This window comes from Cupressus sempervirens, chromosome 3 (assembly GCF_028749045.1).
Source record: "Cupressus sempervirens isolate cs-2001-9-10 chromosome 3, ASM2874904v1, whole genome shotgun sequence".
Taxonomy (NCBI): domain Eukaryota; kingdom Viridiplantae; phylum Streptophyta; class Pinopsida; order Cupressales; family Cupressaceae; genus Cupressus; species Cupressus sempervirens.
In genome coordinates, this window is record NC_143120.1 from 557,318,072 (window position 1) to 557,342,776 (window position 24,705).

The 24,705-nt window shown below is 35.1% G+C and overlaps 1 protein-coding gene across 3 annotated transcripts in view; it reads right to left on the reverse strand.

The window, feature by feature from the left end:
• Window positions 1-9,774: 9,774 nt before the first annotated feature.
• LOC149567640 (inactive purple acid phosphatase-like protein) overlaps window positions 9,775-24,705 on the reverse strand; it is a 191,807-nt gene continuing 176,876 nt past the window's right edge. For 2 of the 3 annotated variants that reach the window (XM_089820892.1, XM_089820890.1), the window contains 2 exons: window positions 10,740-10,814; window positions 9,775-10,532 (listed from right to left, as the gene is read on the reverse strand). In XM_089820892.1, coding sequence (XP_089677018.1) covers window positions 10,346-10,532; window positions 10,740-10,814 — 262 coding nt within the window. In that variant the 3' untranslated portion in view covers window positions 9,775-10,345. The remainder of the gene's footprint in view (window positions 10,533-10,739; window positions 10,815-24,705) is intronic. The other variant, XM_089820891.1, reaches the window with a different exon arrangement.

Here is a 24,705-nt window from a genome sequence, read left to right on the forward strand (position 1 = left end):
GGTCAATAATGAATGGTGACCCTAAATGTGTACAAAGATAGGAAGATTGGAGCATCATATTGGTATAATGAAGACACTAGGGTCAGACATCAGTTATGTACACTAGGACGCGGAAAGTTGAAATCCTGAACAAAAAACCCAATGGTCACAGGATGCTCTCCAAGTATTTGAAGATATATCTGCAGTGTACCATGGGAAAATCTCCACCAAAGATTCTAACACATGAAAACCGAGGTTCTCTAATCCCTTTATCGATTCATAGTCACCAGGGTCGTGGTCTGTGTTAGTTCATCATCAAATAAGGTTGTTCCAAAAAAAAATCATAGGGAGAAGGAATAGTACTCCCCTCGTTCCTTGAATCCACACACGATGAATGTGAAAACATTGATGTGGAAGATGGTGGATTTCCAAAGTTTGATCAAATGCAACAAATTCATTATAGAGGCACAAGTGGAGCACATGGAAGATTGGATGGAATGCTTCAGAGCAAAAACCCATCTACCTATTCAGAGTTTCAAAGCCATTCCAATCCATCATCGAGCATATAAACTATTAGAACTTGGCATTTATATAATGTTGATTGTAGTCAGAAGGGTCAAACAAGCATTATAGAGGCACGTATGAAGATATTGTAGATGTTCGAGCCTTGTTTTGATTATCATCACTAGAGCACATAAAGAAGATAGTCAATATTAACCTAAGCCAAAAAGGAAGCAAAGCGTCATCAAGTATATTAAAGTGAGATGAGACATTCAAGAAAAAATGCCTTCTTTTCTACATGCCACTTGTCAAAGTATAATGACAGCAAGGGACTCGCTAATTCCTCAAAATAAAATATATGCTTCCAATATTGCCTAGTTATAAGGATTGAAATTTCACATTTTTCAGTAAGTTACATTCATAATATTTCGGCAGTATGATATTTAATTAAACCTTTGAGAGAGATAAAACGCAAAAGCCAAATTAAAAAAAGGGGTGTAAGCTATCAAGATTCAGTTATGAAAATTGAATGTGATTTGTTATCACTATTTATTTGTGAGAAGTCTGTGGGAAAAGGGTTCCAGTTTTTGCCACAGGAGAGACTTCCTTTTCCGTAGACTTTGGGCTTCCAAGAGGGGGAGTTTTTCTGTTATTTTCTATTCTGTTGTAATGCCAAGGAAGGGGGATTGTATTTTTCAATGGATTTTGTTATACATGAGGATATATAATGTTTTGAATGAATGATCAGTGTGTGTTAAGGGGCAGATTTTTCCTTATTCTATTTTTTTTAGAGGAAGAGAGTTTTAGTATACCAAAACTTTGGGTTTGTGTATTAGCTTTTTGGTTAATGTTAATCTTTGAGTTAGCTTAATTATCTCTAAATGTAATTTTGATGCATATAATCATTACCACAATTTTCATTAAGACTTTGGGCTTGTGCACTATGTTATCTATAAGGCCACCCTGGTCTCCTTGTTTTGTCAGGCGACCTGTCTCATCTAAGGTTCATGTTTTTGAGTTTGGGCTTCATTGAAAAGTATAAGATCTGTAAAGGGTTTTAGGCACCCTTCAAAACTTGTTTTCCTTAATCAAAAACATGTTAGCTAACACATCATATAATTAACCAGTACAATGCACAAGATGAACATAAACATTAATTAAGAACAATGTCCTATATGAGTTCCCTAATGTCGCTGCTAAGCAATGCATCCAAATCATAAGCTAGAGTACATAAACAATATGAACAACCATAAAATTGCATAACCTAATTAACATTTATCATTTTCCACTAGTGGCCTTGCCTACATTCATGATCACAGACTTCATTGTTTGAATCTTTAATCTAGAGTTATATCACACTAGATTCACCATAGTAAGGTACAAAATACATCATATGTTTAGTATTATATATTTTATAAAACACATAATGAGAATGCAACCCTCTCTAATATAGTATTTCGAGACACTTTCACCATCAGTTGCCACCCCCTTAGGAAGTGAGGATGGAATCTCGGTAAAGCTTATAGTCTATCAACAAATTCCAAGAATTGTTTTATTTTGAATAGTAATTTTGAATGAAGATAATTCAATATGAAGTTCATCCATCATCGATAATTCTATTCCATCTTTAGATTTAATGAATCCAAATAATAACAAGGAACAAAGTCTATTCTCAAACATAAAACCAACATCCAAGGAAACATAAGATATCCCAAGTATATAGAAAATAAAAGGGGAATTATGAAGGATGGAAAAGAGCCATTGGAAACTTCTACTCATAACCCAACAAGATAGTATACTAGAGTAAAAGAGAAAAAAATAGAATTGTGTAGCTTCAACATTAGTTACCCTAGCAACCTCTCTCTAAAAGATAACCCCCTTTTGATAGCTCATGTGAAATTAGAAAATCCTTTCATAATGACAAGGAGGATTATTTTCCATAACAATACCCCATGGATGACCATGCCTTCTCAATATCATCCTTAATAAGTATAAGCACTCGAGGCCATGGTTGGGGAGTCATACTTGTCAATAATTTATATCCCACTTCAACAATTAGGTTATCATTTGGTTACAAAACTCTCCAACACTTTAGGGACCTAGCCCCCATTGAGAGACACTCTCCCTATATGCATTTAGATATCCATACCCAAGAAATCATAAATAATATTAGCATTTACATTTCATATTTTATATCTAGTTCCTAAGAGATTGGAATACAGTCACAAAAAGGTTTTCACAAGACCTCAATATCATAGGTTTCATTCATGATCCCAACACTATTACAAGAACAAATAAAATTCCTCACAAACAAACATGGGCATGAAATAAAAGATTTAGCATAAAGTGCAATGGAGAATCCCATAAGTGCTTACAAGTGTACAAAAGTATACTCAATAATTCATAAGCAGTTTTGCAAGGAACATAAGGATATATGAGCACATAAATCTTCTAAATGCACCAATCTATGCAATAATTAACTTCATAAAAAAGTTCATGCATGAATTCCAATTCAACCATAAATTCATGGGAAAAAATAATCGTAATATTTTCTCATCCTGCTCATAAGGGTATGAAGGCTTGCAAGAGAATTGATGAGCATTCAACGACTCGCAAGAGTTTACAGGAATATAAATGAGCATATGAATATGCTCAAGAGAAAGGTAAGAGCTTATAAATTTGTTATATCATATTAGAGTATCAACTATGCTAACTCCCCCTATTATCAACAACTAATAAATCGTGGTTGTGAAAGGACAATTCAATGTAGGGAGTCAGATACAATCTTTGTGTACAACTTTACTTACCATTAGATGTCACTAATTATTTTTTCTAAAGCATCATGATAGGTTTATACTCATCTATCAAAAGTGTGCAATAATTCGTTATATTCTAAAATAAATCATTCCTAACTAAAAATATCATTAAATAAATTATGCACAAAATAACTTTAATACATACTTTGTATCAGTATTAAATATAAATCAACCACTTCTCTAATTAAAAGGTGATAATTTTACTAGAAGTAAAAAAATCTAAAATAGACAAGTAAAAATAGAATTAAAAACCAAAGAAAAATGCTAAGCATACTTTTGTATTGTTCATTCTACTATAAATTTACGTTTTATTTTCAAAGCATAAGATATTAAACCATGAATCAACTGTAGATTTAAGGAAAATAATCTCTTCAGTGCTTAGCAAGACCATTTGAAATGAATTCATGTTTCAATTCAAAGCATATTCAACTCTTGCAAGTTAAAGGATGTGCAATTTTTTTCAGTTCCAACAATAACATAAAGAGATTTCTTTAACTCGATATAATGCATCGATTTTATCACATCGAAAGTATTGATTTAATCATTTTGGAGAGCTACTAGTTAGACCAGTGTAATTGGCATTCTACCACGATAATGCATCTGAGTCACAAAGGTCAGCATTCTTTTCATGCACAGTAAATGATTTGAATAATAATCAGATATCGATCAAAAAAAGAGATATTCGTTCATTCTATATTTCTATATCTCCTGACTCTTATAGTCTTCAACTATTTTTAGGGAATATTTCATTGAGTTTACTAAATTCTACTAAACAAGATGCCAAGATAAAACTCAGTCGTAACTCATAATTAATTGATTGATTTTATATGCCTTTCTTCCATCAAGGATTCAAATACAAGCTAGGACAGTGAGATTCTTGCATCTTTATCGTCTGGTGACATTTAGTTTGCACCGACCTACCCTGCTCATTGAGGTGTCCTTTCACAACCACCATTTATTAGTAGTTGCTGATAACAATGATCATCGATTCGTCCTTTCTATAAGAAACATCAATACTACACTCTTAGCATTTATTATACACGACACAACATTGTTAAATCCATTCTTACTGGGGCGAAGGATATTAACTTGGAAATAAAGAAACAAATGATGCTCCTATGCGTCTTGTTGGGATCATGAGAAACAAGGAGGCCGGAAGTGTGTGAAATGTATTGGGAATTGTTCTAAGACAAAGGAAGAGTGCAGATTGAAGATGCATATAGGAGGCAGTCAATAATATTCTAATATCTAGAATATTACGTATAGGTTGTGAATTTGTATCGTAGTTACAAGGTTGGGCTTATTTCCAATTGTGTCTGCATTATTTGGTATTAGTGCTGACTGATTTCTTCTTGGACAAAACGAGTGTTTGATGTTCGAAGAGAATTGTGAAAGAGACTTTATTGCAGGGAGTATCTATAATTGCAAAATAAAATGCGAGTCTCTAAAGAATTATTGAAGACGAAAATGTCTTGAAAGTAGAGAACAACATTAGTCATTTAAAATTTTTGTTTTGAAGAATTAAAAAATATCAAATTAGAATATATGCTGTAGAAAATTATTGTTATTCCAATAATATTTTGATTGCAAAAATGAAAAATAAAATATATTGAATTTGTCCATGGTGATCAAAGATGGAGGAAGGCCAAAATGAGACACTGAAGAGATTGTAGCAAAAATTATATCGTGGACTTTGAGTATCCTAACTATGATGAGGTGGTTGGCAATGATGGAAACCTACTTAACAATGATGAAAAAGATCTCCTACTTAGAAAGGTGATAAACAAGATGGAGGAAATATTTGTAACAAAAGAAAGTGTCAATCATTGCAAAAAATGTTGCAATAGTAATGCTTAAGTTGATTTAAAAAATAAAGAGGGTTTATTGTCAATAGAGAGAAAGTGGATTGAAAAGATTACTAATGGAGATGAGAAGACAACCGCCACAATGAAGGATGAAAAAACAAATACTTTAGCTGAAGGAGATGAGGCAACAATAGTCATGAAATCTATCCCTTCATTTTCATTTTTATGGGTTAATGAGTGAAAATAAAATATCAAATCTTCAATCTCCATGTAGTTGTAGGTGCAATTCTGTATAAAAATACTACAATTTGTAATGTGGATGGTGTGAAATTTTAGTGGAGGGGGGTTGATAATCGCAAGTTGTATCCCACAAAGGAGGGGAAAAAGCCTTTGGAGGAGGAGATCGATTCATGCTGAATGTGATTCTACAAAAGGAAAGAAGAAGAATGTGGACACATGGTCTAAGGCAATTAGTGTACCAAAAATATGTTGGAAGAAGCATAAAAAGGAAATAAAATTACAATACATATTTATAACATAGGAGTATGCTACAAGTTATTTATAAATTGAAAGCTTACTTCTCCTACTCAACTCTAGTTGTGAGGTACGTTCACAAATCATCTTCATGACATGTATGATGTAAGAGCATCCAAGTCCACGAGCAATTATGCATTGCTCAAACAATTCATCTCATTTTGGGTTAGTTGTAAGTGTTGATTTGTTTTGTAGTTTGACATCTCTATGTAGCAATAATACATGAAGTTGGTCAAATTTGTTAAATTCAAGATTCCAAAATTGTGTAGATCACATTTTTACAGGAAAATATTTTATTTAAAAGCTACAAAAGTTGGGCACAAATCCTTTTGTAGGTGCTTAGGAATATCATTCCACTTATTGTTTTGCCCATTTTCATATGATTTAGAACTTCTAAACAAAAGTTACATCAAATGTCATTTTCATGAATACAAGCTCCAAGTTATCTATTCATTTATAGTTGGAAAATACTACTAACCACATTTGAACTCTTTGATCAATATATTTAAACAAAACAAAATGGTTGTATAGAAGTAGAGGCCAAGTGAACAAGAAAGTGACTGCTATAGAAAACAATTAATGTAAATATGTATATCATTTGAGAATGATAGAAAAATTAAGAAGTGGTTGGAGACAATCTAATTTGAGATTAGGGAACCTAAAACCTTGAAAAAAATAAGTTTAAGAGGAACTCAAGACTTGAGACAAACTAATTAGTTTGAGGTTGTTAATAGCAATGGATGATTTTTAGTAAAAAAAAATATAAGAAATAAATGATGCTTTGTTTTCTGGTGTTGGAATAGTGAGAAACAAGGAAAACATATTAAAAGTTGTTATCATCGAAAAGAAGACTGCACATTGAAGATGCATATGGGAGATCATGTGATGAAGGGTGCTCCACTTATTAATCAAAACATATACAACACAATTTGGAAATAAATAGAAAATTGTAAGAACAAAACCACTTGTTTTTTTTCTTTCAATTACATGTCATTACAACATTTTAAAAAAAAACATGTTTCTACTAGACGAACATTTTTACTACAATAATCTGCAAGACAGCCATGCACAGTGAATGCTACCCATGGTAACCCCAATTTGGCTTCTTTATATTGGCAATCTTACTAATCCATAAGGTTTTGGTTGCCAATCATCTTTATATATGTTCCTCCACATTGGAATATACCAAGAATAAGCCCCAAATGGATTTCATCGCTCTTGAAGTATTTGAAGGGATTTCATTTTTACTCAAAGAGTAGAGCAACTTCTAGAGGTCATATCTTTTGAACAATGTGCCCAATTTCCTATTATAACTACTTTTTGCAAACCTCTCAAAGCACTCTACAAGTATAATTGCATATCAACATCCTATAAACAACTGACCCCTTCTAGAGCCTCCATGGCTGCAATGGAATATGTCAAGAATATACCCCAAATGGGTTTCAACACTCATTGGAGTATTTGAAAGCATTTTATTTGTACTCCTAATAATAGCACAACTTCTAGAGGTCATCTTTAGATCTATGTACTTGATTTTTTATTATAACCACATTTTGCAAACCTCTCAAAGCACTCTACATCTAGGATTGTGTAGCACTGTCCTAAAAGAATGACCCCTTACACAGGCTCTAAGGTCTTTATAAATGAGTTCAAAAACACATGTAGCATCACAATATTTTAATAAATGAACTTGATCTTACCATGAAACTTTATCGACATCTTATTTATCCAAACTAAATATCTAGAAAGTATTTAAAACAATCTATGTTCAAATGTAAAACTTTATAAAAAATAACAAACTTCCCAAAAATAGCCAAAATAAACTTTGTTTGCAATATTTGATATATTATGTCTCATTTGAAAATTTGTGTTCTAGTTGCAAGATTAGGTTTATCCCAAATGTTGTCTTTATTAAGCATTTTCTATTTTTTAAAAATTGCCCATCCCTCTTGAATCTATTCGACTCTATTCTTCTAATTTCAAGTATCTTTTGCAATCACCCTTTTTTCTCTTGCTATCACATTTTGACATTGGCCTTTCTAATTATCATTTAGTATCTCATCAATCATATATTCATCCCAATAGCTCATCCTTGACTTTTTCAAATAGTTATCTCTTTAAAGATCCCTTGCCCTTGCCCTTGCCCTTGCCCTTGCCCTTGCTCTTGTCCACTATCTCCTTGTCCCCCTCTTTCTAATTGGTATTTGTTGGTATTGAACTCTATCTTTTGAAGTGAGAAGCTACTTTATTTTTTGTTAACCATTAAAAAATAATGTTAGATCATATTTTATTAACTTGAATCTATGATTTTGTTAGTCATTTGTCATTTTACAAGGGTACAAACAATAAAATCAATATATAGACAACAACACACAAATATGTATGACTCCATAAAATTTTGGGGTATGATGGTATGGTTGAAAACATTTCACCTTCCTACTCCTTAAGTTTCCCTATTCAAATACTTCTATATGACTATTGAACATCCAAATGTTTACAAAGTAATATTAGAAATTAATTTTTTAACAAATCAATATAATGAGTTTGTATTGACATGTAATCAAAACCCTTTTGACAATTTACAATTGGTCTCATCATTTGATTGCCAAAAACATGATAAAACTAATTAATAAGTGTAAATAACCATTCTAATTAATTCTCAATAAAAATACACTTACATCTATAGAAAAAAAAAATACTAGTACAAGAACTTCAAATCTAATCTTATTAACATTATTGAAACTTTTAAAAAATTATTAAAAAGAAAAGAATTTAACAAAAAAGAGTTTATTATAATCATTTACAAAGAAAACTATAATAACAAAAATCACCAAAGTAAATTAATCGAACAATATAATATTGAAGCAGCCACCAATCTAAGTATATTGTAAATAACATTACACTTGAATTTACATTGAAATTTGCACTAATAAAAAACCAGAATCCAGTCTCATCAATTTTGTTTATAGAAATTGAAAATAACAATCTAACCAAAAAGAGCCGGCTACTGTGTCTCGGTAACGTATACAGAGAAGCATATTTTAGGGGAGAAAACAAAAACATCAGTTGTTTATTTAGTAGAAAGTTTTATCTTCGATATCTGATTTTATCTGATTTTTAAATTTTTCAGGCTAAAAACTGGATTTAATGGGGATGAGGATAAGATCTAAACTTGATCAATCATCATGGTAAGGGCCCTCGCTCTCAGTATATCAAGCCTGGTGGACAAAAATCGTTTGTTCGATGATACGAAGATCTAGCTGGTGTTCAAGTTTTCCCAATGGCACACACATATATGGTTAACTTGAAAGGAATGGTTAGAATGGTAATTTGAGAGGTCTTAGAGAGGTAGAACTGACTAAGAATGGTAATTTTTACGAGTTAAGTACGACTGAATAGGAAATAAAATCAACTAAAGATCAGTTGCAAATTCATAATCCTCAACGTTTAATACCATCCACACCCACTAGAGTCTCAAAATTCCTTTGGGCAAAGAAGAATCCAGTTATGTTATATACGACGACATTTCTGACCAAGTCTTAAAAAAAAGTTCAAGGCAAAGGTGCTTATATAGGTTATTGTTTGTTAAATTTCTTTAACTATCTTTCAAATTATCTAAAACTGAATCTGACATTTCAAACATTAATACTATTACAATGATTATATATACCATGTGAATGAAATGGCAGCTTATCACTTTTCTTTCTGCCTACCTCGGTATATAGGCCGTTCTTAAAAACTTAACCAGGTTTTATTTTCGATTCATCCTTCCATTTTGCCTTTAGACGCTGGCTCAAATCTACGATTATTTGAGTGTCACTCTCCATGGTTGCATCTATATTGATCTCACCTTTGAATGAACCTCTCTGGAAATTGGTCTTTTCACATTAGTCAGTCCTCCGTGTCAATGCTTCAGATAAGAAATTTGCATTCAAAGAGAAAAGCGCAAACGTTTAACTGTAATTTGCAGCATATTTCATATTCCGAGCCAACTTTTGCCAGAGCTTGTTAAACATAAATGACAGACCAAGAAAACATATCCCTTACTAAAATATTATCAAGTTTATGAATGTTTAAACCGAAAATAAAGACCAACGGTTATATCCTATTATACAACGCGCCCTGATTGCTCACCCTGGTTAAAAATAAATGATTTCTTTATTGATCTTCCATTGAAACATTAAAAATAGTTGTTTCTACAATTATAATACATTCCAGTCCCTGCATGGATTTCTATGAACAGATCATAAGGATGTTTAATTCTTGTTTCCATTAAACTTGAGCTAACTAAATGTCAGGCCTGGGAAATACTTTTGAAGACATTCTCTTCTCTTCTCTCAGAATCCCACATATTATATACTGCCTTTGTTCGATTCTTCATCATTTTGCATTTCTAGTTTATGAGGAATATACATGGGGTTCATTGCACTACAGGATAATCAGAACGTTCTGAAAGAAGCTTCTTTCTTACAACCGATAGTAAACAGATACACTCGACCATCAAAAATGAATTGAAGATGTGACATTTTATTTTCCTTCATGCTCCGTCCATGTCAATTAGGTCAAATCTAACCAAGTCCATATCGACAGGTAAGGTCGGGCCTGGCTAAATCTACTCGAAAGAAAGGGATGACTGCTCAAATGAATAACGCTCATAAACATAAATTTTAAAAACTCAAAAAAGGACATCAGAAAAATTACAGTAGTCAATTATTTAGGCGAGGATGGCGGGAACTCGGGGGGTGATTCTGGGGGTGATGGTGGAGGCAGCTGAGACGGTGGAGATGATCCAAAATCTAAATCTGGATAAACACCAGGAGGACGTTCTCGTGGCTGGATTGATAATAATTGTGCAGAGTTCCCCACAGCATCCGCCCATCCATAGTGAGGCTCCGCCCTTCCATTCAATATATATGATTGTGTAAGTAGATATGCCATGAAATAAACCAACAAACATGGTCACACACATTCTTCGGAAATGTTTTTGAAATTTATAAACAAAACACATTTTCCATTTTCCAGAAACTGAAATCAGAACCAATATATTAGAAGATAGTATTAACCGACATGAAATGTATCTCTTTTCTCAAAAATCAAAACTTACTCGTAATAAGTTCCTTCCTCAACAATTATATCCCAACTTTCACCGGTAGTGCTTTTACCATATTTATGCACCTTTCTGCAAGGGAACGTGCCATTAGTTATCTACGCAAAATAAATGCTTCCATAGGTCGAGCAAAGACTATAGTTTACTCACTACTGAGATTGTCATAAGAACACTAACAAATTTCCCTAGTACATCAAACACCATCAGATTTGTATCGTTGAGTATATAACCTTATAAGAACTTTTAAGCACGAGCATTCTGAGAGTAAAATTAAAGATATTTCTGAAAGTCTACAATTTAATGTATAAATAAATTACAGAAGAAAACCAAGATAAAAACTGATCATCAGACTATAGAACCACTATGAGCCCAAAAAATCAAGCCAAAGAAATTTTTTAATTCATGAAAAATTATTATCCAGCAGAAACACCAACGAACAGCTTGGATATCTTTGGGACATTGAACTGATGGCCGGTTCATGTGATAGTCACCAAAATCATGTCTATTTCCTAGGTTGAAGTGAATAACTAGTTCAAAGCATAGAGAAAAATAAATGGTGACTAAAACAAAAAGGAAAAGAAAATGAAATTCAGGGATGGAAATGCATGTGAAGCAGCTTGCACAGATTGAACAAAATGCACAGGAGTATTCCTAGAAAAAATCATAATTCTGTATTTTGTTGACGATTATATTCTTTTCTTTATTTTTTATTTAGAAACATTTATTTGCCGAAAGTACAATGCTGCCAATGGACCATTCAAAACTGGCGGGCCATATCCAGACAGCTTAGGGTTTACCCAGCTCAGGTGTAAGCAATTGGATATGTCCCACAGCCACAAAGACCAAATTTTCCGAATGTTCATCATGTAGGAGAATGTAGCATTAACGGACATTGTCTGTGTGATTGGTTTTTCAAATTATGGCTACGTTGATCATGATGCTATCATATTAGAAAAGTTTTATTTTATAACTAATGCTTTAACTTGTTCTGTTTTTTTAATTATAAATTATATACTAAGTATTGTATGTAAACTCAATGGATTGCAAGTTCATCAGCTGTGTGGAATGAGTATTACTCCATCCACTCAGTGGTTGGGTGCAAAACAAAAATGGTCTATATGCACTCTAAACTTCATCTATTGTCATGTAATCAACCAGAATACACTGGAACTGTGACAAGAAATCATAATTCTCTATTTACTTGATGATTAAACTCTTTATTTTATCTGTATCTTAAAACATTTCTTTGCAGAAAGTGCAATGCTGCTAATGGTCCACCCAACCTGGCAGGCCATACCCAAACAGCTAGGATTCACCCAGCACAGGTGCAGGCATTCAAAAACGTCCTAGTAGCTAATAACTCGAACACAGAAGAAACCAGGCTAGTATCAAAGAAGCAATCAGGGGGGAGGAGTCGTCTAAGATGGAGGATAAAGAGGGCCTGATCAATCTCAAGATATTGGAAAAAGGGACGGGGGCTAGCAGCCGCTGACAAGGGCTGAGGGGCAGCCAAGGACTGGGAGGAAAAGCAGATAAGAGTTGTTGTGGTGGGCCTGATCGGCCAGCAAGAGGCAGGTGATGGTGAAACAGCTAATGGAGGAGATGAAAGAGGTGCAAGCCGAGACATATGCACAACACTCGCACCTCCACAGTGAGGCCAGCAAGTAAAACACTCAGAGCCAGGGTAGCAACCAAGACCATTCAGGATCATCATGCCAAAGGACTTGCGAAACTGAAGGCGGCCACCATGGCATGAAAGAGGGCCATGACAATCCTCGGAGAAATGCTGGAGACCCAAACTATCAAGCTCTGTCTCGTGAGTGCAAATCAGGTTTCAGTCATGGTCATGTAGAGGAACCTGCATATCTCTAGTCCGTGCATTAAAGCCCCCCAAAATAATGATGTCATCCAAGGAAGAAAATTGAAGATACACTTGTGTAAATCCAAAAAAGGTCACCATCTTCGAGATTGTGCATGACATGCTAAGTGGAAGTCGGCGGGAAGTAACAAACCACCATGAAGATATCTCTGAGATGGCAACTAGTCTAGCGAATACGGATCCCCATGAGTCTAGCAGCAATGTCAAAATGAACCACTGAGGTAGCATAGAAAAGGCCATCTCTAATCAAACAAGCATCACCTTCGAAACCGCATACCCTACCTGAGGCCCGAACCTCCTCTCTGCACACCGACAACTTCTATATTTAGCAACTCCTTGAAGGGGACGGGCAGGACTCTCGTGTGTCTCTGTAATGGCCAGAATGTCAACCGAACCCACAACATCGGAAATGAGACCAGGCAATGCCCAACGAGTACCATTGCCATTCCAGTAGTTTACAAGAAGAGAGCCAGAGGAGTACTTACTCTTGCCCAACTGCAGGCAAGATTGTCATCTGGCTATGAAATCTGGTCTTTGTTCCCAACTTGGGGAGGTGAATCACGGATAACAACCCTGAGAATCCAAATTACTGCCCACTTCCCCTTGCCCTTGCCCTCTACCACAAACCCTCTCGAATGTCTTAACTCTACTAGCTGTGATCTCATGAGGTTCTCATGTAGACAAATCTTAGTGGGAAGAGAGAATAATTTCCTCTGCACCCCAAGTGCTCGAAGCCTGTCTGATAGGGAGAAAGACTCACTAAAAAGTGTGCCATCTGGACCTACTCAACAAACGACATCGGCCATACCTAGTTGGTCAGTGAGAAAGGACTATCCAACTGAAAGGAGATCACTGTGCTGGGAGGGAGGCCCTAGACCTGCAGGTTAAGTTCACGGCCCCGCCTCTAGCGATCTTCATTGAGATTTTTGTGTATAATAATTTCTACCCTGACCCAAGGTCTAGGTCCAGAATTGTTGCAAATGGAGGCCCAGGATTTGATTTGTTGCTTAGTTTCTCAAAGCAAAGTAGTATATTTTGCCACAACTTTACACTGTTGAACTTTGATAGTATCAATTTCCCCTAGTTGTTCAATAACAAAATCAAATTGGGTCTTAATATTTGTTGTTTCTGTAGTAAAGGTAGCTGAGAAACTGTCCAGATGAGTGGAATTAGTATCTACTTGTTTGATATCAGTGATGGTCTTAGAGAGACGCAACCATGTCCCTCAGGATTTGGTTCTTTGTTTCCAACTTGAGTATGTTGCATGGTCTCAAGTATGTAAGAGATGGAGGTTGCAAAGACAACGTGGGATCAATTATGCGTAACAGTAGCACAAGGATATGCCTGTCAATATGTAGGCGATGTAGAAGAGGTAGGAAACAAGGGGAGCAACAAACAACAAGACCGCACAAATGAAGAGAAGAATGAGAGAAGCCAATGTGGTGAGCAATCAACTGTATGAAGCTTCAACCCAAGATTCGATCTATATGCATGCAGCTAACAGTCACACTCAACTCACAAGGAAGCACGGGAAGTGGGAAACAAACATAGTCGTAAGAAGCCTCCTCAGCACACAACTTGATCGTACAATTGAAGCGGGAGTTGAAGCATGCTTAGAACAGGTGAATGACGTCGAGTGTAATCTCAGGAGAAAAAACCATTGAGCAAACGCGTAGAAACAATCGCACAAAACAAATACCATACAGTCGGAGTCCAGAAACCCTATGCTCTATGAGAACAGAAGAAGCGCAACAAATCTGCTAATAAATCATCGAAGGAACAAATGTAGAACACTCGTGCCAAATTTACAAACAAAACACTGAACAAACACTAAGCACTCATAGAGGAAAATCTGAGCCAAAGTAAAACTCAACCCGAATTCTTTGCCAACATTCTTGTTGAGAGATTCAAGAAAATTTATAGGTACGACCATATATACTAAACATGCAGACTTCATGCAAGAAGTTGCAACTCACGAGTAATTGCCACACTTTCTCACCAAAACTTCTCGCAAACAAGTCTGCAAGTCAATGATTATTTCTCGGCCACAAATGTATATTGTTGTTTGACGTCAAACAAAATGCGCATTTTCCATTTTGGGATTTCTATTTCTCTTTCCAAGCCAAAAAAGGAAACCCTTCCAAGGTTTTACAAGGATTTAGGTCTCTTTGGAGTGGATTTGAAGAGGATTCTAAAGCAAAACTGGATTTTCAGTAGATTTTATGTTTCTTTTTCTTTCTTGGCTAAAATAATTTTATCTCAACTTTGTTGTATCTAGGTCTATAGAAACTCAATAGAGGCATTCCATGTGTACTCTAATTTGTTTGAGTGTAATGAACAAGATTTAAAATCGTTATTCAATAATTTTTTGAGAATCTAGTCGCTATTTTCTCAAGGATCTCAACTTTTCCTAAAAATTTGAAACCTTTTGACACTTTTTTATTGTTTTTCAACTATCTCAAGTTATTTGACCTATTTTAGTTTGTTTGCCAATTTTTAAATTAAAATATTAATTTGTGGTTTCAATTTGTATATGTAGGTTGAAATTTGATTGATAATGGCAAATAGACATTCCTCTACAATTGGGCCAGCTTTAGGGTTTGTTAATGCCTCAATACTCACACGCCCATCTGGATAGATGGGCACCCATCTTAAAACAGCTAGAGATAAGGCTTGGAATTACAGCTTTGAAGGACCGAAAAACGATACCATAATTTGCATCAACTAGGATGACTATTTGGGTAGTGACGGTGAGGAAATTATGTTTATGCCAATGAAAGTTGAAAATAATAGAAATGAAGAGGAAGAAGAATTGAATGAGGCATGCAATGAAGAAGAGGAAGTCAATCGTAATTAACTTCACTATACATACAAAGTGAACGAGAAACTAAAGAAAAAGATAAGAAAACACAAGAAGAAAGCTCAATGTTTTCAATGCCGTAGAAAAGTTAAACCTAGTAATTGAATACCTAAAAGTTCAACTCGAAGAAGCCAAACAAACTAAGGAAGTCATGAAAGATCCATTTAAGGAAAAAGAGTTGGATTGTGATAAACTAGTGTTTGAAGTTGTATCCTTGAGAAAGGAATTGGTGAAATCAATAAAACTATTGAATCAATGCAAGTTGAATAAAACCACCAAAAAATTAGATGTACTTATTAACTTGCAAATTTTTCTAATTATCAAAATTGATCTTTTGATCAAACCAGGCTAGTAGTTCCGAGATTGTGGATCCGCCACATAAGGTATATGAATAAAAACCAAGAAACTAGATCAAGGCTCTTATGAATTCAACCAAGGACAACAATAATGAAGAGATCAAGAAAACAAAGAGTACAATCCCACTAAAGAACAATTCACCTCCAAAGGCCACAAGGAATAATTTTGTAAGGCCCCTTCATCAAACACAACCATATATAAGTAGGTTTCTTTTTCTGATGCAGAAAATTTGGCGGCAAAGTAGTGAATTGTAAATTCATCCAAGGAATTTCCCTAGTTTTACTACAAGAAATTATAATTTATTTGCTCCTCTATTATGATATTATTTATTACAAGTGCAACAACTTGGACATACAACGCGTTTTTACAAAACTATCTTTATTGAGTTACAAAACAAAACAAAGAGATTGTTCCTTACAATAATTATTGCTTCCAAGGTATATTTACCAAATCCTTGAATAGATTTCGAATCCGTTTTTGATAGGCCGCAGTTATTCTTAAGATAAATCTTAGCACTAATGAGGTCTTTACGAATTAAGAGTTTGATCAAGCTGGGATATGATTTAAACACACTCTATTCATCAAAATTGATGGTAAGATCTTTGATCTGTTTCTGTAAATATGACAACTCTCTCTTGCTCAAACATTCACCGTTCCGCTTCATTGATTTTGATTGGACCAGTAATCTTATAACCTCATGTTGATACATGTTAATAGAAAGGAAGAGTTAACTAAGACATCAAAAAAGAAGCAGGAGAAGAGGGAAAGACAAGAATCCATGTTTGTTTAAATTGGAAAACATGTAAAAAATAAAATATGATCAGTGGCATGTTGATAGTAATTGCTGAAGCACAAGCATATTCATTTCTCTTAAGCCAACAAATGAAGGGACACTAAGATTTGGTGAGAATTCAAAGGAGGGAATAAGAGGAAAAGGGACTCCTAGTCTAAATCATGATAATGTAAAGACTAAGACTGTCCATTATGTTAACGGATTCAAACAAAACAAGTGTTAGCAACTTTGTGATCAAAGGCACACCATCAATACATCGAAAAGGGTGTGAAATAAAGAAAGATGGATGATTAATAGCAAATTCTTATACTATTTTAGAGACTCAAAAACATTGGCATTTCAAATTCCTTACTGCTTGCGACTATGAGATTGTATGAGACTATTGTGGGCTGATTCAGGACTCTTGAGGGCTTTTCTGATTTGATTTAGAATACCATTAGGGTGAAGCAGGGGTGCCCTCTCTCCCCCACCTTATTCGGCATTTAAATCGACGAGCTAGAGACTTTTCTCAAGAATTTCTCCCTTTTGAGCGACGGTTGTTATTTGCACCAAGATTTGATCTCTATTCTTCTTTTCGTGGACGATGTGATTGTCTTGGCCTCCTTGCTTAAGGGCCTCCACTGTCTTCTTGATGGGCTAGCCTCTATCTATGTCCGACGGCAACTTGTTTTGAACTTGAGCAAGACTTGGGTTATGGTCCTCAATGCCCTGAAGACTTCACATCTCCATTTCAGCTTTCAAGGTCGAGAGATCAAGATTGTTTCCTCATATGCTTACCTCGAAGTTAAGTTTTGTGGCCCCCGCTTCAACTTGAGGGTGGATATTCACCCTAGGTTTTCTAAGGCAATGGGCTCCCTCGCCTTGCTAGATAGATAGTGTTTAAATCATCATTTTCAGGACACTACTTCCAGATTCTCCCTCATCAAACATATTATTAGATGCCTCAGATCAACTTCGTGTAGTGTCATTCTGGCCGAGTTTGGGGTACATCACTTAAAACTCGGAGTCATCTTTGATTTGATCTTGTGTATTCACCGCCTCCAGGGGTTTGTGAACTCAACTGGTGGTCATGATAGGTACTCATTCTTGGCATAGTGCTCTTCAGTGACAATTGCCAGTTTGGATCCGGCCACTCCACGTAGTGTCATTCTAGCCGAGTTTGGGGTACATCCCTTAAAACTCAGAGCCATCTTTGATTTGATCTTGTTTATTCACCGCCTCCAGGGGTTTGCAGACTCAGCTAGTGGTTGTGATAGGTACTCATCCTTGGCGTATTGCTCTTCAATCACGATTGCCAGTATGGATGTGGCTTCTAGGGCTTTTTGTTGGTATGACCAAGCCACTACCTTATTGGGCTTGGTCGAGATTGAGATTGATCACCACCCTCCTTATCAATTCTCTTTAGATGCCCCCACCCACCTCCTCCCCTCTCGTCAAGAGTTGAATAAGCATGTTAGACTTGACATTTACAAGTGTGTATTATCACGACCTAGAGTAACCCTCCTAGGAGAACTGCGTCCACAGATGCCTCTTTTTTGCGGAGTACTTCTCGAGATCATGAATAGGATTATTGTATGTTCTGTCTATTCAACTCCACAATGTAGTCACACCCTTTGTATCTCTTGGTTCATTCTAAGTAGGCTCTCAACGGCTCTAGGTTTAGACAAACCACCACATTAAAAGAGTGGACCGGATTTGCCATCTCTGCACTTTATTTGAGATAGAAACAGAGAGCCACTACATTTTCCATTGTCCTATTTACAAAGAGATCAGATGGAGATTTACTATCTTTTTAAAGACTACAGGTCTCTGTTGTTCATTTCAAGATACATCGATCAGTGTTGCCTAGCACTTTACCTTTGCAAGACTACCCAGCTCTGTGATCATTCTTTGCAACTACTCTTTTCCCAAAGCCAGGTTTTGGACCAGAGTATCACAAACTTCTACTCACATGTGTCCCTCGCCAAAGGGACAAAACGTTCACTTTGTAAGACCTCGAGTCACATCGGATCCATGAGATTCCGCAGGGGGTTCACCGGACATCAATAGTCTACCTCCAACAGTACTCAGAGATGGCTAATGATTGGTTGCACTAGTTTATACCCTTCGGTTAGGAATTTCTTTTAGCCAAGGAAGGACTTGTAGTCCTCCCCTTGTTGGTCTCCTTCGCTTCTTGTTTTGTTCTTCCTCTTTCACTATTTGGTATTCCTGTTGCTAGTAGTTTCCTTGATTGTAGCATTTAGTCCCTCGGACCCTTTTAGTGGTCTATTGTTGGACATTAATAAATTCATCTTATCATATCTATCTATACAACATGAAATAATGTTTACGTGTTAAGCAAAACCAGTAGCGAAATATATCACATTCCATAAGATGAGAACTTGTTATGACATAGCCAATTAGGTCATCAAAACATTGATAACCTATTCAAAATTACTTTTAAGGAAGCAATAGGAAACATCCCCAAGATTTCTAAACCAGCAAATGTCATTTGTAGGCAGTGTCAATTCAAAAAAGCATATGAAAGTAAAGCTTTAAATCAAAGGAATATTCAACATCAAAACCACCAGAGCTTTTACACACAGATCATTGTGGACCAACCAAGACAATTGTAATCTCATTAAAAATACTAACCAAATTCCTTACAAAAACATTCTGGAACTATCAAACCACAAATGCATGCACAATTTCAAGTTGAAATCAATAAAACACCAAATATTTCCAGATTTGAATACTCAAAAGTTACTGTATTATATTGATCAGCAATATAATATCATAACACCAGATTCCAATCTTAAATGCAGTAACATAGATTGGAAAATACTTAAAAATAATTTGAATGTGCAGTCAGAACTCTGTCTTGAATTCACCACAAGTTGAATTGGGTCTGCATCTGACTCACCAAGAAGAGCCTAAAGGTTTCTACCCTCAAGTTTTAAAATTGCTCTGACAGGTATTTGAAAATCAAACTCAATCACAAGCATGCTGAAATGAGCTCCTCCTCCCATTTCAAGCACAACTTGGTGACTCTTCACATTCCCCTGCCTATCTCTTCACTTTTATAATCTTTTTCTTTTAAATTGTCGTTTTTCCACTTAAGAGAATAATATAGCCTTGTAATAAATGAATTATTAATATGCATTTTAATTTTAAAGACAGTTTAATAAGACTATGTACTGCATCAAAATAAATAACCAGACTTTGAGAACCATGTATGATAGATCTCAGCAAGATGCTCCAAGTCCAACACTAAAAAGGCAGGAGTATGGAACCCTGTTGACTTAAAATAAATAGTATCCGGAAACCCCTGTTGTATTAACACAGATTGGCCTGAATCTGAAAGTTCTAGGCCAATACTTGCATTGATCCCTATAAAGTTCTGGTTAGCCCACGGGACCATTGAGAAAAGGGCTAACAACACATCAGGACATAATGGCTAGAAAAAGACACATTACAACAAAGAGCATGAAAAGAAAAAAGTACTTATCCAACTAGTTGAATACTGTTCTATAATGACTTGGGTTACCTTTATAAAGAAAAATCTAAAGCCTTTGATAAGTTTAAAGCCGTCTAAGCCCAGGTAGAAAATGCATCGAGCCTAAAAATCAAATGTCTTACATCAAGGGAGGAGAACTCACTTCTCCCAAAGTTAAAGAATTCAATGAAAAACAAGGGATAAAAGGACAATATTCAAATGCTAGAACCCACAATAGAATGAAGTTGTCTAAAGGAAAAATGGAACCCTCCGATATATAAGAACAAAGAAAAGTTGAATGAGCCAAAGGTAGTTGATTAAATTTGAAATGATGCAATTCTTACCTTGAATCAAGCACAAATCAAAGTAAATAGTGATAAAACATGATACAAATTGTAAAATGGAAACTTGCAATGGTTAAATATTTCAAACTCTTTCGAACTACTTACATTAGAAGATATAAAGAGGATCCAGGCAGATTCACGCGAGAGATGATGAGAGGATATTCCTACGCTACTCAAAAAGTAAATCCTATGAAAGCTATAACAAAAGATTACACAAAATTGTTGAGATTGCAAATGTGAAAATTTATGAAGGACATTATAAGCAAAGACTAGAAGTTGTTCCTCAAACCGATGATATTTGTGAGGAAGAATCATAGGAAGTTGAAAAAGAAAGCTTGAGCAAGAAAAACCTAAAAAACACCAAGACCACCTAAGACTCCATCAAACTTTGTTCAAATTAATCATCCAAACCTAATTATTGGCGACATGGAGACCCAGCCATTGGGCCCTATTACCACAATAGACCATGAATATTTATCCCTTCTCTTCAAAATAGAATGAAGGGCTTTAAAGAAGCAATTGAAGATAATTTTTGGATTGAGGCCATGTAAGAAGATTTGAACCAAACTAAAAAGAATGAATCTTGGGAACTTGAAGAATGTTATAGGGCACTAAATAGAATTTTAGAAACAAGCTAGATGATGATGGCAAAGTCATAAGAAACAAAACTAGACTTGTGTGCAAAGGATAATCTCGAGTAGAAGGAACTCGCTTTGATGAAACTTTTCTTTGTCTATATGGAAGCCATAAGGAAAGCCCTTGCTAGCTACAAGAACTTCGAAGTCTATCAAATGGATGTAAAATAATATTTCCTAAATGGAAACCTAGAATAAGAATACATTGTGCAACCTGAAGGATTTCTTTTATCAAGGATGAGGACTATGTGTGAAAATTGAAGGAGGCGCGGTATGGATTGAAACAAGCTCCAAGGGCATGCTAATCAAGACTAGACACATTAAGTGAAAGATTTCAAAAGAGGAGTTGCGAATGGGAATCTTTATATCAAAAATGAAGGAAACAACTTGTTGACTATCATAGTCTACATGGACGACATTATATTTAGTGATAGCAAAAACAAGATATGCAAGAAATTTGCCACCAAAATGGAAATCGAGTTCAAATGTCAATGCTTAGGGAGCTGTCTTTCTTCGTAGGGCTGTAAATTTCTTGAACAAATAAAGGCATATTTAGTCCACAAGACAAGTTCACTAAATAGATATTGAAGAAAATTCAGAATAAAATTCTGTGATCTAGTGAGCACTCCTATGGTCAAGTAGCAGGTTAAGGATGATGAAAACCCACGATGTTAATCGTACCCATTAAAATCCATAATTAGAAGTTTACTATATGTCACATCTACAAGATCTAGCATTATGCAAGTTGTTAGATTAATGGCAGGGTTTCAAGCCACACCAAAATAGACTTGTGTGGAGCTCATCAAAATGATTTTCAAATATTTGAAGGGTACTATTGATTTTCAAGTAAAGTATCCAAGAGGTGAAGATTTCACACTCACAATATATATAGATGCAAATCGGGTTCGTTCTTTTGTCATGTTCATAAATAAAATGTGTTAATTACTTGTTGATTCAAGTTCAGGGATGGATATGGGATCGAGCATCTGGTCCATGGGTTTGTGTGTGTGTGCGCATTGTATATTCAAAAACAATAAGAGAAACATACATAATTCTAAAACTAAATCATTTCATGCTATGAATCTATGATGCTCAACCCTTACATCAATGCCAAATGTCAAAGATAACCATTATGATCCATCAAGAAAATCATCATATTGAATACACAAAACTTAAACTTATATTTATAGTTTAATAATGTTCAAAACATGATTCAATAATCATGGAAGTGTTCTCAATCATCAAATGAATTGTCTAAAACTTGTGGATCATTGGGGTCTTTAGTAGTTGCAAGTAATTAATCCTCCTCATCATTGGAACCATAACAATTGCACTAGCAATAGAGAGTGTTACATCATCTATATTAAGAGTGTGGCTCTAGCGGATCCTCAATCGTGATATCGAAGTCAGCTGACTCAATGGCCACATCCAGAAGCTTCTCTACCCCTTTCTTCTATTTTGGGTCGTTATGTGATAGAAGGCACAAGTTGTTGTGCACAAACACCAAGTCTTTTTATGTTTTGGAGCCCTATTGATTACACTTAATTGAGTCGATAAAGAAGTATGCACTCCAATTCTATTTAGTGATACAAGAGCTAGCAACCTAGTGAGAAAACATACAAAATTAAGTGTTAAAATATATATTGCAAGTGGCTAAAATAAATAAAACTATTTAAAAAATTAAAATTTAACATTTACTTGTGACAGGATCTTTATTTCAAGAGGCTAGACGTACAAATAATCTTGCCCATGGAGGTATCACCATGTAATACCATCCATTTTACTTTTCATCATTCACAACAATAGGATTTGTATTTTTTCCTGAGTAAATAACCCAAACTTTCTCCTAACATTAGCCCCCTCTGCATCACTACAGATCGTACTAAATTCCCTCTTATATTGACTAGCAATCTTAACATCTCTATAGGGTTCCACTCTACCAAGAATAGCATGTACCTATGGGCTATAATACCTAGGGGAGAGAGCATAAGCTAGAAGATGCAAAGGAGTAGTCATCTTGCTCCATCGATGAAGAACAATTACTTCCACCTTTTTGTATAAGGTGTTTGTAGGGTCATTCACTTTCCTTTAAAATGACCTAAGATATGAATAATAAATGATGTTCATGTAAGTTATATTAATGTAAGTTATGTCAATTAAAACTTTTTTAAATTTAGCTATATGGAGTAGTGACATCTGCTAGCACAGAACTCTAGTAGTATCCATCACTACCACACAAGAGCTATCAATAATCTAATTTGTATCCTATTGCATAGTGCTAACCTCGAGAGAGCCTGATACAATGAGTATCTCCCTACTGCTCTCAACTAGAGTACTCATTCTAGTTGAGACTACTGCACGTATATCAACAATGGATGTAGCCACATCCTCACTACACTATCAAATCATCAACAACAACCACTATAGGAAACTCTACTGTAATTGTAGATAGTAAAGGTTTTGTTTGGCTCAACTCCATAGTGACCTCATCCAAGTATAATTATGGATCCTAAAGGGCCAATTGGGTGTTCTCCAAAAAAGGCATGGCCACCCTTAACTCATGAGTGAGCTCATCTACAATGCTAATGTTAAGATCAACATCATGTGTATTATTATTAGCACAAACATCAAGAATTGGTATTGCTACTATGCACCTCAAAAGATGACTCAATTACCAAAGTAGAAGCTTCTATTTTAACAATCTCTTCACAAACTTCTGCTTCCAATGTCACTGCAAGTAATAATCCTGGGACCTATTAGGAATAAAAGAATTTTCAGATTCATTTTCTAAGCTCTGATACGAAAAAATATACTCACTACAGCATGAGTCTTCATCATAAATTACACCATTAGTACCCAAATCTCGAGTACCAACATCATCCAAATGTGAAAACTTTGTTGTCTCATGTTGATGCAAACACAACTGACAGTTGTCATTATCATGACTTGTAACAACTTCTTGAGCGATGGAAGTACCAATATTCTCCTCAAAACTCACCTTCTATTCTATTGTTTCCTTTGCAATGATAAAATTATTTGTATAAGTGTTTGCCTTTCTTTCTTTGTAAACATAGGATCCATAATCTTTGGATGTACTAGAAGCTCTTATAAATTTTTATAATAATCCTGACAGGCATGGATGCAATCTTATATTGATTTTATTTTACCCATGATTCATAAAAACCCTCTGACGAGAATGTAAGAGGCTTTCTCCATAGGCTAGCACTGAACTACTCTAATACCACCATAAGAACCGCAACAAGTTCTAATTCCACCTCTGTAATATACCTTGTGTTTCTTCCTAATTTCACTTGATTATGGGGGCTCAAGGAATTTTGTCAAACACTTGACTTGCAAAATCTGACTGGCAGCTTTTTGTTTCAGATGGATTGCTTGGTGATTTGACAATTGCCAATGAAGCGAAGTTTGAAAAGAATGCTAAAAAGTTTAATCATAAACTGAAAATGAGATGCAAGCCTTTTTTGTATATATTTCAAATGCAATACCGGACTTACACTAGTGCAATCACACCTACAGCCAATGGACATTTTGTCATACACTTGGAATGCAAACCAACATACTAATTTTGAGCAATATAGATATGAATATTATATCAAACA